At 41.6% G+C, this 19833-nt stretch overlaps 1 protein-coding gene across 6 annotated transcripts; it reads right to left on the bottom strand.

Annotated features, from left to right (window-relative positions):
- Nucleotides 1-1866: 1866 nt before the first annotated feature.
- Nucleotides 1867-18884, bottom strand: LOC139570588 (delta-1-pyrroline-5-carboxylate synthase-like). Of its 6 annotated transcripts, none has more exons than XR_011674121.1 (18): nucleotides 18789-18884; nucleotides 15857-15967; nucleotides 15350-15501; nucleotides 14921-15070; nucleotides 14712-14816; nucleotides 13820-13978; nucleotides 13256-13346; nucleotides 13036-13160; nucleotides 12575-12719; nucleotides 12225-12298; nucleotides 11966-12065; nucleotides 11591-11811; nucleotides 10572-10709; nucleotides 10034-10229; nucleotides 4312-4433; nucleotides 3593-3779; nucleotides 3246-3336; nucleotides 1867-2995 (listed from the first exon to the last, which is right to left on the bottom strand). XR_011674121.1 is itself a non-coding variant. In XM_071392566.1 (18 exons), exons 1-18 carry the CDS (start codon nucleotides 18847-18849, stop codon nucleotides 2814-2816), a joined length of 2409 nt encoding a protein of 802 aa, XP_071248667.1. In that variant the 5' UTR covers nucleotides 18850-18883; the 3' UTR covers nucleotides 1867-2813. The 6 variants fall into 6 exon arrangements, 4 of the variants coding, with proteins under 4 accessions (XP_071248667.1, XP_071248666.1, XP_071248668.1 ...); XR_011674122.1 differs by lacking the exon at nucleotides 18789-18884 and adding an exon at nucleotides 17458-17595; XM_071392566.1 differs by having other exon boundaries at nucleotides 3246-3341; nucleotides 13826-13978; nucleotides 18789-18883.
- Nucleotides 18885-19833: the final 949 nt, after the last annotated feature.

The raw sequence follows: 19833 nt of genomic DNA, 5'->3' as shown, positions 1-19833 counted from the left end.
ACATCCCTGTTAGTGAGCATTACATCCATGACAATATAATCCATCCTCCTGACAGGTGAGGCATATGAAGAAGCTGATTAAACAGCATGATCATTACACAGGTGCACCTTGTGCTGGGGAAAATAAGGCCAACACTACAGATGTCTCAAGTTGAGGGAATGTGCAATTGGCATGCTGACTGCAGGAATGTCCACCAGAGCTGTTGCCAGAGAATTGAATGTTAATTTCGATACTTTAAGCTGCCTCCAACATCGTTTTAGAGAATTTGGCACAATCGGCCTCACAACCGCACACCACGTGGAACCACGCCAGCCTAGGACCTCCACATCCGGGATCGTCTGAGACCAGCCACCTGGACAGCTGATGAAACTGAGGAGCATTTGTCTGTACTAAAGCCCTTTTGTGAAAAAAATAAATAAATTCTGATAGGCTGGTCCTTGCTCCCTAGTGGGTGGCCCTGTCTACCAAGTGGGTGGGGCTATGCCCTCTCAGGCCCATCCATGGCTGCACCCCATCCCAGTCATGTGAAATCCATACAATGGGCCAAATTTATTTCAAATGACTGATTTCCTTATATGAACTGTAATTCAGTAAAATCGTTGCATTTATATTTTTGTTGAGATAAATATTTATGTGTATATACATACACATACAGTACCAGTTAAAAGATTGGACACACCTACTTGAAGGGATTTTCTAAATTTTTACTATTTTGTGAAGACATTTTTACTATTTTATTTCAAAACTATGAAATAACACAATAACATGTAGTGACCAAAAAAAACAAATCAAAATATATTATAGTTTAGATTATTCAAGGTAGCCACCATTTGCCTTGATGACAGCTTTGCCAACTCTTGGCATTCTCTCAACCAGCTTCATGAGGAATGCTTTTCCAACAGTCTTGAATGAGTTCCCACATATGCTGACCACATGTTAGCTGCTTTTCCTTCACTCTGCGGTCTAACTCCTCCCAAACCATCTCAAGTGGGTTGAGGTCGGGTGATTGTGGAGGTCAGGTCATCTGATGCAGCACTCCATCTCTCTCCTTCTTGGTCAAATAGCCCTTACTTAGCCTGGAGGTGTGTTGGGTCATTGTCCTGTTGAAAAACAAATGATAGTCCCACCAAGCGCAAACCAGATGGGATGGAATATTGCTGCAGAATGCTGTGGTAGCCATGCTGGTTAAGTGTGCCTGAATTTCTAAATAAATCACTGACTGTGTCACCAGCAAAGCACCATCACACATCCTCTTCCATGCTTCATGGTGGGAACCACACATACAGAGATCATCCGTTCACCTACTGTGTCTCAGAGACACAGCGGTTGGAACCAAAAACCTAATTTGTACTAATCAGACCAAAGGACATGTCCATTGCATGTTTCTTGGCCCAAGCAAGTCTCTTCTTATTGGTGTCCTTTTAGTTGGGGTTTCTTTGCAGAAATTCAACCATGAAGGCCTGATTCATGCAGTCTCCTCTGAACAGTTGATGTGTCTGTTACTTTCATTCTGTGAAGCATTTATTTGGGCTGCAATTTCTGAGGCTGGAAACTTGAAGGAACTTATCCTGTCCAGCAGAGGTAACTCTTGGTCTTCCTTTCCTGTTGCAGTCCTCATGAGAGCCAGTTTCCTCAAAGCACTTGATGGTTTTTATGATTGCACTTTTATTTATTATTTTTTACCTTTATTTAACTAGGCAAGTCAGTTAACCTCTCTTGGGTACGTGAGACGTTAACGTCCCACCTCTTCAACAGCCAGTAAAACTGCTGTGCGCCAAATTCAAATACAGAAATACTCATTATAAAAATTCAGAAAACAAAACATATTTTACATAGGTTTAAAGATCAACTTCTTGTGAATCCAACCACGGTCTCAGACTTTTTTTTATTACTACATGATTCCATATGTGTTAGTTCATAGTTTTGAGGTCTTCCCTATTATTATACAACGTAGAAAATAGTAAAAATAAAGAAAAACCCTGGAATTACTAGGTCTGTCCAAACTTTTGACTGGTACTGTATGCATGCATGCATGTATGTACAGTTGAAGTTGGGAGTATACATACTTAGGTTGGAGTCATTAAAACTTGTTTTTCAACCACTCCACAAATTTCTTGTTAAACTATAGTTTTGGCAAGTTGGTTAAGACATCTACTTTGTGCATTACAAGTCATTTTTCCAACAATTGTTTACAGACAGATTAATTCACTGTATCACAATTCCAGTGGGTCAGAAGTTTACATGCACCAAGTTGACTGTGCCTTTAAACAGCTTGGAAAATTCCAGAAAAATGTAATTGCTTTAGAAGCTTCTGATAGGCTAATTTACATAATTTGAGTCAATTGGAGGCGTACCTGTGGATGTATTTCAAGGCCTATCTTCAAACTCAGTGCCTCTTTGCTTGACTGTGTGCTCGATTTTATACACCTGTCAGCAACGGGTATGGCTGAAAAAGCTGAATCCATTCATTTGAACAGGTCTCCACATACTTTTGTATATATAGCGTAGACACACACACACACGTATACTTTGACCATTCAATTTCCTGTGCAACCGTTCACCACCTCTTCATTCATTACCAGGTCATCTTAATACTTTACACACTCCGATACTGTTGCAGATACAAAACAGCCTCCTGCTGCTTTCATGTATGTGGTTTCTGAAAGTGGTTTGTTGACCCCCACAGTCACATACAGATCCATATATAAGGTTGCAATTTAAACACTACTGATAAAAATGAACTTTTAATGTTTTCACTTCCCACTTTACATGACAGTTCCTGTATTGGAGAGTTCTGTGACTGACTGTGGTTCCTAGCTGGGGAATCTCTGAGGAACAGGGATGTTCTCATGAAGGTACTTCATACTGCCCGCCTCTGAGAACTCTGCCACTGTGTGCCCCTCACCCCGGAGGACCCACTTGGTGGTCAGCAGCCCCTCCAGACCCACTGGGCCCCTCGCATGGATCCGAGCTGTGCTGATGCCAACCTCCGCACCTGCAACACCCCAATACGGATCAGTATGTGCTGGTCTAGACACACTTTATAATAACTGTTAATCATGAATATGAATTAATAAACTAACAGATATAATTAAATACTGTACTCAACATGAATACACATGTATAAGCATTATAACAAACTAAGCATTACAATTCATAAGTATACAACATTTATACATTTTTTAAAAGCATTTATAACTAGATTTACTGTTATACTTTTATATGATAAAATTATTTGTACTCACCAAGACCAAATCTGTAACCATCAGCAAAGCGAGAGCTAGCGTTCCAGAAAACACAGGCACTGTCCACCTGCTGCATGAACTGTTCAGCCGTCTTCTCTGTGCAGAAAAACATTACAATATATATTATTCTAGGAAGCAGTTACTGTATTTTAAATAATTTGACATCAACGTTACTTTTTTGGAACCCTATAGTGTAAACATACATTTATTTTGTTGTAAATAAATGCATGGTGGGCCTATACACTAGGACAGGACAACATTGGAACGTTGACATGCAGTGCTACAGAACTCATTGAAAACTGTGTGTGTGTATTCATGTGTGCATGTGCGTTGCAGGATTTGCTCACCGTTATCTGTAACAATAACATCTGTGTGGGAGCTGCCGTATTTGTGGATGTGGTCCACGGCGTCCTGCATACTATCCACCACCTCAATGCAGCACTCCAGGTCCCCGTACTCTGTCCTCAGAGACTTCACCTCAGACGGGCTAAAGGTCAGGTAGGAGGCAAACCTGGGGCCTGCATGGATCTTCACCTGTGGGATGACACAAGACATTACATTTTCAATGATGACTGTATTTGACCATGTACACATACCTCTACTGTGTAGTTAAAGGGACATAACATTTAAAATCAAAGAAGGATGTGCGCGCATACAGTATCTCAACATTAGAATACTTTTTACCAATATCCCATTAAACTGACCAGGTAGATGCTTCAACGATTTAAATTAAAAAGACAGTATGCCTTCCCCCCGTACAATTGGTCAGATAGGGTGGCAAGGTACTACATGAATAAGTTATTGTTGGAATAATTAACTATTCTGCTGTGGGGTTCTCCGGTAAGTTTATGAATGCCTGCTTTAGAGATGACAATGCTTTGGATGACAACACCAAAAGGTCTAAGAGTGTTGGCCCGGTCTCTCCCTTTATAAATGATGTCTCTATATAGTGCGTTAATGCTCTGGATTGTGTAATGTCTGTCATCTGTATAAGTTACTGAACAAGCCTCAGTATGAGTATGTGTATTGTCTACATGGAGAGATGGTGGGTGTATGCACGTCTCACCTGTTCCACTCTAAGCATGTCTATAATCTGGTCAAACAGAGGTGTCCTCAGTAGATCTCTGTGGAGGAGTAGGGTCTCCATGGCATTGCAGGCCGCAGGGTAGTCACATTTAGAGTCTTTGACTGCAGAGAGAACATTTATTAGACTACCGTTCACTTAGAGCAGGTATTCCGAGGGGTACGCACAATGCCGTAGGGGGTACGCCAAATAAAAATGTGATGCACATAAAATAAAAATATATTTTTTTACTCACATTTTCAAACAGTACATTTATATTTTCCAACAGGGCTATACATTTGGGTGAGTCCCCCCCCCCCCGCCTGATTAGCCTCGTTTCACTACCAAAAATGTAATTAAAACCACCTAGTGTAGAGCGAAATAACAACACAATGTCAAATACAGGTAGCCTAGTCAAATAATTAACATCCAATCACATTAACCATAACTCTCCAACAGGAAACCTGAACTTTTGCGCAGACATTTAGAAATGAAACATGACAATTAGAAAAATAAGCAACGGGAGTTTGAGCGAGAATAAAGACGACTTTCGAGTAGTAAGACATGTATAAAAGCAACAGACCATTAATAAGAAGGGGCTAGAAGCATCTTATATGGTGAGCTACCGAGAAGCTAGGACAGGCAAGCCCCATACTATTGTAGAGGATTTAAATCTTCCTGCTGCCGCGGATATGGCTGGGACAATGCTGGGGGAAAAGGCCAAAAAAACTATACAGACAATGCCTTCCTCAAACAACACTGTTTCATGACGCATCAGTGATACGGCAGGAGATGTTTTGAAACAATTACTGCTTTGCATACAAGCCAGTGAATTACATGCGTTACAGCTGGATGAGTCAGACGTGTTAGGCCTGGCACAGCTCCTGGTATATGTCCGTTACGTTTATGGGAGGTCAATTAAGGAAGACATCCTCTTCTGCAAATCACTGGAAATTAGGACAACATGAGGATATTTTTTAAGTACTGAACAGCTTTGGGCCATCAAATGGACTTGTGGTCAAGATGTGTTGGTATCTATACTGATGGCGCAAAAGCCATGACAGGGAGACATAGTGGAGTGGTAACGCGCGTGCAAGCAGTTGCTCCCGACGCCACTTGGGTACACTGCAGCATCCACCGAGAGGCTCTTGCTGCCAAGGGAATGCCTGACAGCTTGAAAGACGTTTTGGACACTACAGTGAAAATGGTTAACTTTGTTAAAGCAAGGCCCCTGAACTTTCGGGTATTTTCTGCACTATGCAATATGGGCAGCGACCATGTAATGCTTTTACAACATACATAAGTGCGCTGGTTATCAAGGGGCAAAGCACTGACACGTCTTTTGAATTGAGAGATGAGCTTAAAGTTTTAACTGACCATAATTTTCACTTGCCTGACCGCTTGCATGATGACGAGTTTCTCACATGACTGGCCTACCTAGGTGATGTTTTTTCTAGCTGAACGATCTGAATCTAGGATTACAGGGACTCTCCGCAACTATATTCAATGTGCGGGACAAAACTGAGGCTATGATTAAGAAGTTGGAGCTCTTTTCTGTCTGCATTAACAAGGACAACACAGGTCTTTCCATCATTGCATGATTTTTTGTGTGCAAATTAACTCAAGCTTACAGAAAATATGTGATATAGCAAAGCACCTGATTGAGCTGGGTGCGCAATTACGCAAGTACTTTCCCGAAACGGATGACACAATCAACTGGATTCGTGATCTCTTTCATTCCCTCCCTCCAGTCCACTTACCGATATCTGATCAAGAGAGCCTCATCGAAATTGCAACAAGCAGTTCTGTGAAAATAGAATTTAAATCAGAAGCCACTGACAGATTTCTGGATTGGGCTGCGCTCAGAGTATCCTGCCTTGGCAAATCACGCTGTTAAGACTGATGCCCTTTGCAACCACGTACCTATGTGAGAGTGGATTCTCGGGCCTCACTAGCATGAACAACTAAATACAGGCACAGACTGACTGTGTGGAACATGATTTAAGACAGACTCTCTCCAATACAAAGTCGGAAGTTTACATACACTTATTTCGGAGTCTAGAGGTCGACCAATTAATCGGCATGGCCGATTTCAAGTTTTCATAACAAATCGGTAACAGCATTTTTGGACGCCGATGATGGCCGATTACATTGCACTCCACGAGGAAACTGCGTTGCAGGCTGACCACCTGTTACTCGAGTGCAGCAAGGAGCCAAGGTAAGTTGCTAGCTAGCATTAAACTTATCTTATAAAAAACAATCAATCTTAACAATCACTAGTTAACTACACATGGTTGATGATATCACTAGTTTAACTAGCTTGTCCTGCATTGCAAATAATCAATGCGGTGCCTGTTAATTTACCATCAAATCACAGCCTACTTCGCCAAACGGGTGATGATTTAACAAGCGCATTCGCGAAAAAAGCACCGTCGTTGCACCAATGTACCTAACCATAAACATCAATGCCTTTCTTAAAATCAATACAAAAGTAAATATTTTTAGCTAAAAGAAATTCATGTTAGCAGGCAATAATAACTAGGAAAATTGTGTCACTTCTCTTGCGTTCTGTGCAAGCAGAGTCAGGCTATATGCAGCAGTTTGGGCCGCCTGGCTCGTTGCGAACTGTGTGAAGACCATTTCTTCCTAACAAAGACCGTAAATAATTTGCCAGAATTTGACACAATTATGACATTTTACATAATTATGACATAACATTGAAGTTTGTGCAATGTAACAACAATATTTGCACTTGGATGCCCCAATTCGATAAAATACGGAACGGTTCCGTATTTCACTGAAAGAATAAACGTTTTGTTTTCAAAATGATAGTTTCCGGATTTGACCATATTAATGACCTAAGGCTCGTATTTCTGTGTGTTTATTATAATTAAGTCTATGATTTGATATTGATAGAGCGGTGGCAGGCAGCAGCAGGCTCATGTGCATTCATTCAAACAGCACTTTCCTGCGTTTGCCAGCAGCTCTTCGCAATTCTTGAAGCACAGCGCTGTTTATGACTTCAAGCCTATCAACTCCGAAGATTAGGCTGGCAATACTATAGTGCCTATAAGAACATCCAATAGTCAAAGGTATATGAAAGGCAAATGGTATAGAGAAATATTCCTATAATACCTACAACCTAAAACTTCTTAACTGGGAATATTGAAGACTCATGTTAAAAGGAACAACCAGCTTTCATATGTTCTCATGTTCTGAGGAAGGAACTTAAACTTTAGCTTTTACATGGCACATATTGCACTTTTACTTTCTTCTCCAACACTGTGTTTTTGCATTATTTAAACCAAATTGAACATGTTTCATTATTTATTTGAGACTAAATTGATTTTTATATATCATATTAAGTTAAAATAAAAGTGTTCATTCAGAATTGCTGTAATTGTCATTATTACAAATATATATAAATAAAAACCATCCGATTAATCAGTATCGGCTTTTTTTGGTCGTCTAATAATCAGCGTTGAAAAATCATAAATCGGTCGACCTCTAGTCATTAAAACAAATTTTTCAACCACTCCACAAATGTCTTGTTAACAAACTTCTGTTTTGGCAAGTCGGTTAGGACATCTACTTCGTGCATGACAAGTTATTTTTCCAACAATTGTTTCCAGACAGATTATTTCACTGTATCACAATTCCAGTGGGTCAGAAGTTTATATACACCAAGTTGACTGTGCCTTTAAACAGCTTGGAAAATTCCAGAAAATGATGTCATGGCTTTAGAAGCTTCTGATAGGCTAAATGACATAATTTGAGTCAATTGGAGGTGTACCTGTGGATGTATTTTAAGGTCTACCTTCAAACTCAGTGCCTCTTTGCTTGACATCATGGGGAAATCAAAAGAAATCAGCCAAGACCTCAGAAAAATGTGTAGACCTCGACAAGTCTGGTTCATCCTTGGGAACAATTTCCAAATGCCTGAAGGTACCACGTCCATCTGTACAAACAATAGTACGCAAGTATAAACACCATGGGACCACGCAACAGTCATACCGCTCAGGAAGGAGACGCGTTCTGTCTCCTAGAGATGAACATACTTTGGTGCGAAAAGTGCAAATCAATCCCAGAACAACAGCAAAGGACCTTGTGAAGATGGAGGAAACAGGTACAAAAGTATCTATATGCACAGTAAATTAGTCCTATATCGACATAACCTGAAAGGCTGCTCAACAAGGAAGAAGCCACTGCTCCAAAACCACCATAAAAAAGCCAGACTACGGTTTGCAACTGCACATGGGAACCAAGATTGTACCTTTTGGAGAAATGTTCTCTGGTCTGATGAAACCAAAATTGAACTGTTTGGCCATAATGACCATCGTTATGTTTGGAGGAAAAAGGGGGATGCTTGCAAGCCGAAGAACACCTTCCCAACAGTGAAGCACGGAGGTGGCAGCATCATGTTGTGGGGGTGCTTTGCTTCACAAAATAGATGGCATCATGAGGAAAGGAAAATTATGTGGATATATTGAAGCAACATCTCAAGATATCAGTCAGGAAGTTAAAGCTTGGTTGCAAATGAGTCTTCCAAATGGACAATGACCCCAAGCATACTTCCAAAGTTGTGGAAAAATGGCTTAAGGACAACAAAGTCAAGGTATTGGAGTGGCCATCACAAAGCCCTGACCTCAATCCTATAGAAAATTGGGCAGAACTGAAAAAGCGTGTGCGAGCAAGGAGGCCTACAAACCTGGCTCAGTTACACCAGCTCTGTCAGGAGGAAGGGGCCAAAATTCACCTGACTTATTGTGGGAAGCTTGTGGAAGGCTACTCGAAACGTTTGACCCAAGTTAAACAATTTAAAGGCAATGCTACCAAATACTAATTTAGTGTATGTAAACTTCTGACCCACTGGGAATGTGATGAAAGAAATAAAAGCTGAAATAAATCACTCTATTATTCTGACATTTCACATTCTTAAAATAAAGCGTGATCTAACTGACCTAAGACAGGGAATTTGTACTAGGATTAAATGTCAGGAATTGTTTAAAATGTATTTTGCTAAGGTGTATGTAAACTTCTGACTTCCAACTGTATGTGCATCCTTTCAAGCACACCCTTCTCATTAACCTGTGGTGAGTTTGTTCCTCAACAATTGTGAATAATAAGGTTTTATATGTAAGATGGCTAAATAAAGAACAAAATTATATTATTTGTGCCCTGGTCCTATAAGAGAGCTTTGTCACTTCCCACGAGCCGGGTTGTGACAAAAACTCACACTCATTCTCATGTTTAATAAATGTATCGTATAGTGTGTGTGGTAGGCTTACAATTGCGGCAAAAAACAACATTTGAGAGTGCGCTGAGCCTGGTGCTAGAGGTACGCAGCTGGAGGTTGAATGTTTGAAGGGGTACGGGACTATAAAAAGTTTGGGAACCACTGACTTAAGAGGACTGGGTGTATGAATGAGTAATGAATGATTACATAATTTAATGTTAACTAAAGCCGTCTGCTGGTTTTTGGTTTTTAAGACCTAGACAACCAGTTGAGGGGAGTTCCTTACCAATCAGTGACCTTAATTCATCAATCAAGTACAAGGGAGGAGCAAAAACCGGCAGACACTCTGCCTTCCGCGGAACGAGTTTGACACGCGGCCTAGACGCAAAGACTGATAGTTCATGACATCCACAAGATAGCTTCACCATAAGTTTAAAACTACACATTGTACGTTGTTGCTTATAAACAATGGGGTAATGAAGCACTCACTGATGTCAATAGCCTTTTCGATGCAGGCCTCAGAGTCGATGTAGACATGGCAGATGCCCTCACTGTGTCCCAGCACAGGGATGCCCTTGGCAGCTCTTTGGATGTCTCTGACCAGCTGGGATGAGCCTCGAGGGATGATCAGGTCTATCATCTTATCTAGTCTACAGAGGTCCTCTACCTCCTCACGGGTACTCACCTACAGCACACACATTAATAACATACTTTACTACGATGCAAACTAAAATAATATGTACCTACAACAGGGCTGGGGTCAATTACTTTTTAATTCAGTCAATTCCAATTATCTTCTCATAGAGAAGGTTTGAGGGAAATGTGAATTTCAGTTTACTTGCAAAAAATGACTGAATTAAAATGGAATGTACTCCAGCCCTGACCTACAGTACAAGTGTACTGTTGTTCACACCACACAAATGATTTATCCTATCTGTAACGTAAGTGTATCTAATAAAAGTGTTATGCATAACCTAAAACTCAACTCCTGCCTCAAATTTCCCATTGATTAGAATGAAGCTCTTACCAGCTGAATAGCATCCTTCACCCCGTGGATAGAGAGCGCATCCTGGGTCAGCTGATGCAAGATACGGTTGGTGTTGGCCGCTTCTTTTCCCCCCTTCAGTAGCAGAGCATTTCCACTGGCAATAGCCAGAGCTGATACCTGTATTTCATATCGGTACAAGTCCATACAACACTTCAGTCACACATCAGTACTATCATGTCTCTGAAAATAAAAGACAATAGGGTGGAATCTCAAATCAACCCTTAGACCATATGTCCTGTGTACTTAAAATCTGTAAATCTGAGAGGATTTGAGGCCTCCCGAGTGGCGCAGCGGTCTAAGGCACTTTTGCAGTGCTGATGCGCCACTACAGCCTTGGGTTCGATCCCAGGCTATGTCACAGCCTGGCCGTGACCAGGATACCCATAGGGCAGCTCACAATTGGCCCAGCGTCGTCCGGGTTAAGGGAGGGTTATGCCGGCCGCGATTTCCTTGTGTCATCGTGCTCTAAATCAAATCTTATTGGTCACATACACATATTTAGCAGATGTTATTGCGGATATAGCAACTGCTTGTTGCGGGCCGGGCGCCTGCAAGCTGACTTCGGTCGTCAGTTGGATGGTGTTTCCTCCGACACATTGGTGCGGCTAGCTGCAGGGTTAAGCGAGCAGTGTGTCAAGAAGCAGTGCGGCTTGTGTTTCGGAAGACACGTCTCTCGACTGTCGCCTCTCCCGAGTCCGTAGGGGACATGCAGCGATGAGACAAGATCGTAACTACCAAGTAGAAAAATGGGGTAAAGTAAAACAAATATTCAGATAACTAATAAATTAGAGAGGATTTGACAAATGTAAACAATATGGTAATAGCTTCACCTTGCTCTCTAATAGGCTATGTTAAAGTTTCACCATATTGCTTATTTTCCAATCAAATCCTCTCAGATCTCCACAAGTGCCTAGGGTGAAGGGTCTAGGGGTCCATTTGGGATTGGGCCCAGGATGAGCCTTGTGTTTTAGCAGCATGGCCACCATCAGGTGACTGACCTGAGGAAGGCAGTCGGGTCGAGACTCAAAGATGACCAGCAGGACCCCGATGGGCACAGTGATCTGTTCAAGCTCCAGGTTGTTGGCGACTCTGGTCCTGCGGAGCACCTGTCCCACGCTGTCCCTGGACGATACAGCAATCTGACGCAGACCTATGGCTAGGCTGTTCAGCTTCGATGTGGACAGACTCAACCTTGCCAACAGGGGTTGGGAGAGACGGCCTAGAGGGAATCACACTAAAATATAAGACCAACATTCTTATGGCTTATATCAATTACTGATATCGACAGACAGCTTGTGTCAGCAATATTAACAATTTCTGGTATGATCCTAATTTGTGAGGCCATTGTGACCTGATGAAGCTACATTGAGTACCTGCTGATGCTGCAGTCTCCATGTCTCTCTTGTTGGCACTGAGGATCTCATCCTTCTTCTCTGTCAGCAGGTCAGCCAGGCGGCAAATTATCTCTCCTCTCTGGTTGAGTGTGAATGAATACAGATGTCTTAAAAAGATTACTAAAGTACAGCAGAGATAGATCACACATCAGCTCAGATGGGCACTCTATAACCAGGCCAGTCAGTATAGCTCGGCACAGCTCTGTGGTGTGAAAAGTGTAAAAAAGGGAACGCTCACCTCATCTGGGTGAAGAGTGGCCAGAGTCCTGCCTGCCTGCCTGGCCATTTCTGTCTGCTGCTCCACAGTGGGACCTGTGTGTCACATCCCACAACAACATGAACCTGAGTGGGGCATCTCATTAACTTAACTGTTTCAGTGACTATTTATAACCACTTTCATACATGAGCCATTACATGAAATGCTTATAAATTCTTTATACATTATTATAAATGTTACAAATGCTCATGAAATGTAATGTAATGAACTGCATTTTTACAAACAATGTAGTTTATTAATGAGTGTAACTACTGCTTCTAATCTACTGTAGGTTGGAGTTTATTTCTCTACAAAAGGTATCAGTGACTCACCAGCAGGCTTGACCTCAGAGAAGAATGTGCCCACTTTCTTTCCCTCCACTATGTCTGTGATGACGTGGCCCGTGACTTTGGGGTCGGTGCCATTGGCAATGACGACCGACGTGCCACCCTGAAGCGCCCACAGAGCAGACTTCACCTGGGTGAGACAACATGGTTCAAATAAACATTTATAATGAAACATACCCAGTACAGCCAGTGGAGGGTGTCCCCCATCTGAGCCTGGTTCCTCCCTAGGATTCTTCTATTTAGGGAGTATTTCCTTGCCTCTTTCTTTCTGCTTGCTTTTGACTTTGGGGCCTTAGTCCGAATTACTGTAAAAGTACTTGTGACAACTGCTGATGTAAAGGGTTTTATAAATGAAATTGATTGATTGATTGATTAAACCTTCTATCAAACGGCCAACCACACTATTTTAACACTTGGAGTGTAGATGGTGGTTGCTTGCCACTAACCTTTGCCTCCATGCCCCCAATGCCCACTTTGGACTTTGAGCCATATCTGATAGACTGCTGGTCTCCGGGGTAGAAGATATCGATGAGTTTAGCGTCATCTGTTCCTGGGGGGCTGTCATACAATCCTGTGGGATACAACATGGTCAACGCAAATACTTTTTTATTTTAGCTGAGAGTAAATGAACAACAACGTAGCTCATTTTCTAAATGCATTACATACCTTCAACATCAGATAGAGCAATAAGAAGGTCTGCTTTCATTTCAACAGCCAGTCTTGCAGCCAAGCTGTCGTTATCCTTGATGTGTATTACCTAAAATGCAAGAAAAAAACATAAAACAGCATGACCCCATTTAATACATGCAAACAGCTCATCATACCCATGCATCATAACTATGCAGTGTACCCTAGCCTAGGATGTAATTTTAAAGTAAGAGCACTTGCTCTTAAGTAAAAACTTGCTACAATAGGCCCCTCTATACTAGCATTGGCTCTGACTTCAACATAAGTCATTTCCTAACTTCCACATTAGCCAAGTTTTCACTTAGTCTTCCATTAATGCCAATGCAAACCTAAGTGGAAGTCCGGATTCGCCCCTCAGATGCATGAAGAATCACTAATAAAAGTTGAAATGATCAAAGCTAATTACATTTATTTTCAAACAAATGTGAAACCAAAATGAAACATTTGTGTGGGTGGAAAAAGTAAAAGAAAATATATGCCTTATGTAATAAACCATCACAACCACACTACGCATTCCCAGCATGCCCTTCACAAAGTACCCACATTTACCCCCTGAAGGTCACTGTTTGGAACAGGGGGCGGTACAACTGCGTCATTGGTGTTGATGATGGGCACTATGTTCATGCGCAGCAGCTCGTGGAGGGTACTGTTCAGGTTGCGACGCTTCTGCTCATCGTGGAAGTCGAGGTTCGTCACCAGGATCTATTGAAGAGGCATACGAAAGATCTCAGTTTGAGGGTTTAACGTAGGCATAGTCATTCTAAAAACATGTACTGGGGCCAAGCTTCCTGCCATCCAAGACCTCTATACAAGGCGGTGTCAGGGGAAGGCACAACATTTTTTCAAAGACTCCAGCCACCCTAGTCAGATTGTTCTCTCTGCTACCGCACGGCAAGCAGTACCAGAGCGCCAAGTCTAGGTCCAAGAGGCTTCTAAACAACTTCTACCCCCAAGCCATTAGACTCCTGAACATCTAATCAAATGGCTACCCAGACTATTTGCATTGCCCCCCTCTTTTACACCACTGCTACTCTCTGTTGTTATCATCTATGCATAGTTACTTTAATAACTCTACCTACATGTACATAATACCTCAACTAACCGGTGCACCCGCACATTGACTCTATACCGTTACCCCCCCTGTATATTCTCACTATTGTTATTTTACTACTGCTCTTTAATTACTTGTTACTTTTATTTCTTATCTGCATTTTTTAAAACGGCATTGTTGGTTAGGGGTTCGTAAGTAAGCATTTCACTGTAAGTTCTACATTTGTCGTATTCGGTGCATGTGACTAATAACATTTGATTTGTCAATACAACTTTGGCTAAGAAAAGGCATAGAAAAACAATACATGAATGTAGTGACATCAGACACTATGCAATTCCATCTGCAAAGAATGATACAGTAATACTTTTGTAAGTGTGTTTGTACCTGTGCAGTGCAGGTGCTGTACTGGGTGAACATAGCTTCATACAAAGCCATCAAGCCACTCTGTCCAGCAGCTGCACACGCCCGGGCCTCCAGAACTGGAAGTGACTGAAGCGCAGAGAAATAGAAATCATGAGTAAAAGCCAATATGACAATAGTTATTGATCTATTGTTCATTGTCATCCAATCTGTTGTGAGGTGATTTGGTATACCATTTCTTTGAGTTGGTTCTGTCCAGAGTGCAAGGCTTGTCTGACGCTCTGAGATAGCAGGATCTCGTGTCTCAGTCTCTGCCTTCCGAAAGCAACGGCCCCACTGGTGACAATCATCATCTCCCTGCCTTGGTTCTGCAGCACGGCCACCTAAGGGACACACACAACAATGAGCTCTTCTTACACACCACTTATTCATCAACTTAATTCTATCTTCAACAAGTGTTCTCTAAAGACCCACCAAAATGTAACTGAACATTACCTCAGCAGTTTCTCCCCTTAAATTTTAGAAGATACCTTTCAATGCCAATCAAAACCCACATAATCATTCAATATTCTGGATATTCTATTTCTACATTATTTCTGGTTCTCGTAAGTAGTTCCTGGTCATTACAACCTATATCATCAATGACCGGGTCGTGGCCTCACCTGCTCCACAATGGAGGCGAGACGCCCGAGGGCCAAGCCACACTCATCTCCCCGCGTCACCACAGCACTGCCCAATTTCACCACAATGCGCTTGGCCTGTCTGAGCTCACTGCGGTGCGCTGCTGACTTCCCAGGAGAATGGGTGACAGGGACTGCAACAGATAACAGGACATTCATTTAACACCAGTCATGTTCATTAGGGCACACCGTAACAAAACATTATGCAACAAAAAACAAAAATGAAAGTTTCTTAGTTCAGATAGTACCCTCATATTTAACTTGTTTGCTTCCGTTTCATGCCTACTGAACATGACCCCAAATAACTTCAGTACGTTTTGGATAAACAGCAGTTCTCGTCGTAAACCTTGGGTTGTCTGACAACAGCATATGTTTGGCTATTATATGGACAAACATCTGAGACTGCCAAAGAGGTGTGTTAAGTGCCAAGTGTCATCTGTAGTGGGGTGCACCAGTGCAGTATTTTTTGGAATGGTGTAGGCTACTTACACTTGGCTTGGGAAACTGCCCTGGCAAAGCGTGGGCAAACATTTGCTTGCAGGCTCCTGGACCGTAGACTGGAACACAAGGCCAGCCTCTGCAACATCATGGCAATGTGACCTGAGGACAGTACACAGCTATTTATAAATCACAATAAAGTGGGCATCCTTTAGGCTGATATACAGGTGTACATCTGCTTGTGAGTAAGCTAAACCAAATTGTCTCGTTGTTGTAGATAATTGGTAGAAAATAGCTTGGTGCACCGGCTTGCACCAATTGTTGTCAACAGTCTAAAGCGCTGAAGTTAGCCAGCTATACTACACACAACAAAAATATAAAATGCAAAGTTTTGGTCCCAAGTTTCATGAGCTGAAATAAAAGATCCCAGAAATGGTCCAGTCGCACATAAAGCTTATTTTGTGCACAAATTTGTTTACATCCCTGTTAATGAGCATTTCTCATTTTCCAAGATAATAAATCCACCTGACAAGCGGCATATCAAGAATATGATTAAACAGCATGAGCATTACACAGGTGCCCCTTGTGTTGGGACAATAAATGGCCACTAAAACGTGCAGTTTTATAATACAACACAAAGCCACAAATGTCTCAAGTTGAGGGAGCATGCAATTGACATGTATGACTTGTGGGCCAGCAGTTTGCTGATGTCAACGTTGTGAACAGAGTGCACCATGGTGGCAGTGGGGTTATGAATGGTATGGGCAGGAATAAACTACAGACACAATTGCATTTTATCAATGCATAGAAATACCTGAGGCCCATTTCTTTAAAGGTATGTCTGTGACCAACAGATGTATAGCTGTATTCCCAGTCATGTGAAATCCATAGATTAGGGCCTAATGTATTTATTTTAATTGACTTATTTCCTCATATGAACTAACTCAGTAAAGTATTTGAAATTGTTGCGTTTATATTTTTGTTCAGTATAGTTAGTTGTGGTGTTTTGCTAAGGATTGATAACTGTAGTTACAGAAATAGTGCCAATTCAGTGCCCACTGCTTTATCCTACGATTAGCTAGTTCATCCATGGCTATCACAAATCAGCCAGGGTTACCATAAATGGAAGCTAAACTGTCAATTTTGTACAACTGGACAGGGTCATTATGATAGCTAACGTAACTAGCTATAGTACTGTCATAAATCAAATGTGTAACGTTGGCTAACGAAGTTCTCATGTTAGTCTGTTGATGTGGCTGCTGAAATGTCTAGCTAGAAAAGGTTCGTTAAATCAAGCTGTAGGCTACTAGTACTAGCTAGGCTGGGCATAGACCTCCACTATCGTCTGGGCTTGATGTGGCCAGCCGGTAATACGCGTGACCCTTTGACCGGTTCGTACTTAACACTTTATCTATTCAGGCTGCAAATGTTTCGATTTCCTCAGCAACTTTACTTAATGACAAGAAAACTGGGGGGGACGATAAAATATGCGACTAACGTTACTACAATATGGCCGCTTCTAGCTAACGTTACTGTAGTCGATAGAGAACGTTAGCTACAGCAGGCTAGGATCTGACTAGCTAGCAATAGACTAACGTTGAGGTAGGCAAATAGAGAAACAAAATAGAGAATTCATTCAAAAGATGTCTCACCAGCAGTCAGTACTTATAAAAGTCGAAGGTTCCCGCTGCAGCAAAATTGACAACTGCTGAGCAAAGACACGTCGTCAGATTGCCACATCCACATGCAGCCATAGGCCGTGTTCCCGAAACATGTGGGTTGTGTTGTGAACAACATAACCGTGAATCAGCGGTTCGCTTTCAAAATAAAGGTACCCCATTGAAAGTGATGCTAACAGATAAAACATGTAGAATCATCCAAGAGCCATAGTTAAGGCTGTACATAGCAATATCAATGTCTGATAGACTGAATAGTGAGGTGATTTCTTACGGTTAAAGTCCCGCTATAAGAGCTACGACGCTTATATTTGTGTAAAGTTCTTTAGAATTGTAATCTATGTGTGGCACTGAGTAAGCTAATAAATGTCATGGACCCAAAACCCATACATTAGCTTGAAATATGAGTATACCCCAATGCAATTCTGAAGTCTAATACATCCACAGTGCCATTTCAATAGATGTTTTACTTTGTATCAAATTAACTAATTACTGTCTTTTGATGAATCCAGTGGCGGTCTGTGCCTTTTAAGATTAGGGTGGATGATACATTTTTTTATGAGCACAGCCTTATTTCTATTACAGCATATGGGATGACTGTCAATCATATTCCATTCACCCAGCTCAATGTAACATTGATAGGTTTAGGCTACTGATACTCGAATTTGCCCTATAACCCTTCATGAGGTTGCTACAACCGAGCCTACAAATTAAAGTTCATAACGTAGGTGCACAGATCGAAAGAAAAATTGGAGTAATCAAGGTGACAGAAAGTGAAACAGTCAATACCACCTAGCACACTCTTGCCTACATCTAGCTGAACTAGGGTGTAATCATTAGTCCAAACGTTACGTTTTGTAACTAAAACGAGAGATTCTATTGGACAAATTCAGGTAGGTCCATTCCAGTTTCGCTCCATTTGCTTCCGTTTAAAAAACATTTCTTAACTGAATTGGCTGAATGAATACACCCCTGATCACCGCACACACAATTCACTTTCATAGCAGCCATACAAATAGCATAATCACATCTACGCGCTCTCCTCCTCTCAAATTTCCCCTTCACTTTTGGAATTCAATGCACACAACAGTGGTCTGATCAGGTGAAAAAACCTCTACACACAGCCTACATTGTTGTCACCATATTAGCTAATGTCATAGTCAACAAATAGCTACTAGAACTAACGTGTTAGTAAACTCACAATCCATTCCATTTGTACAATCACGCAGTACAGTGTAAAGCAAGAAGTTTAGCAGTTACACAGATGAGCCCCAGAGGCAATAAATTAATAAAACCAAAAGCTGTACCTTGACTTGGAAGAGTTGAAGTGCTGGATAGACTTAGCCAGCTAGCTAACATAAATGTCATTGCTCTCTGTTTGAGTCAGGTTGTTGAGTAGGCTAAAATGTGACTAGTTTCAGGAAACCAGGCGTATGTTACGGGTTACTACTTCACAGGAGAGCCATTTGAACGAAAACCTTTTTAACTTAATGAAAATGCGTTTTTTGGTAGAAATGCTTTGTGGAACATGTGAACTTTCATGTTCCTTAATATTAGACTTGTACAAGTCAAAAGTTGGAACACACCTACTCATTCTAGGGTTTTTTCTTTATTTTTACTATTTTCTACATTGTAGAATAATAGTGAAGACATCAACACTATGAAATAACACATATGGAATCATGTAGTAACCAAAAAAGCGTTAAACAAATCAAAATATATTTTATATTTGTGATTCTTCAAAGTAGCTAGCCTTTGCCTTGATGACAGCTTTCCACACTCTTGGCATTCTCTCAACCAACTTCATGAGGTAGTCACCTGGAATGTATTTCAATTAATAGGTGGGCCTTGTTAAAAGTTTATTTGTGGAATGTCTTTCCTTCTTAATGTGTGTGCGCCAATCAGTTGTGTTGTGACAAGGTAGGGGTGGTAAACAGAAGATAGCCCTATTTGGTAAAAGACCAAGTCCATATTATGGCAAGAGCAGCTCAAATAAGAAAAGAGAAACGACAGTCCATCATTACTTTAAGACATGAAGGTCAGTCAATAAATAAAAAGTCCAGTCGCAAAAACCATCAAGCGCAATGATGAAACTGGATCTCATGAGGACTGCCACAGGAAAGGAAGTGGCTTCTTTGCTGCCCTTCTTGACACCAGGCCATCCTCCAAAAGTCTTCGCCTCACTGTGCGTGCAGATGCACTCACACCTGCCTGCTGCCATTCCTGAGCAAGCTCTGTACTGGTGATGCCCCGATCCCGCAGCTGAATCAACGTTAGGAGACGGTCCTGGCGCTTGCTGGACTTTCTTGGGCGCCCTGAAGCCTTCTTCACAACAATTGAACCGCTCACCTT

The sequence above is a fragment of the Salvelinus alpinus genome, chromosome 3 (genome assembly GCF_045679555.1).
Source record: "Salvelinus alpinus chromosome 3, SLU_Salpinus.1, whole genome shotgun sequence".
NCBI lineage: Eukaryota > Metazoa > Chordata > Actinopteri > Salmoniformes > Salmonidae > Salvelinus > Salvelinus alpinus.
Note: the sequence above shows the minus strand (reverse complement) of the source record. Positions and strands in the feature narration are given on the sequence as shown.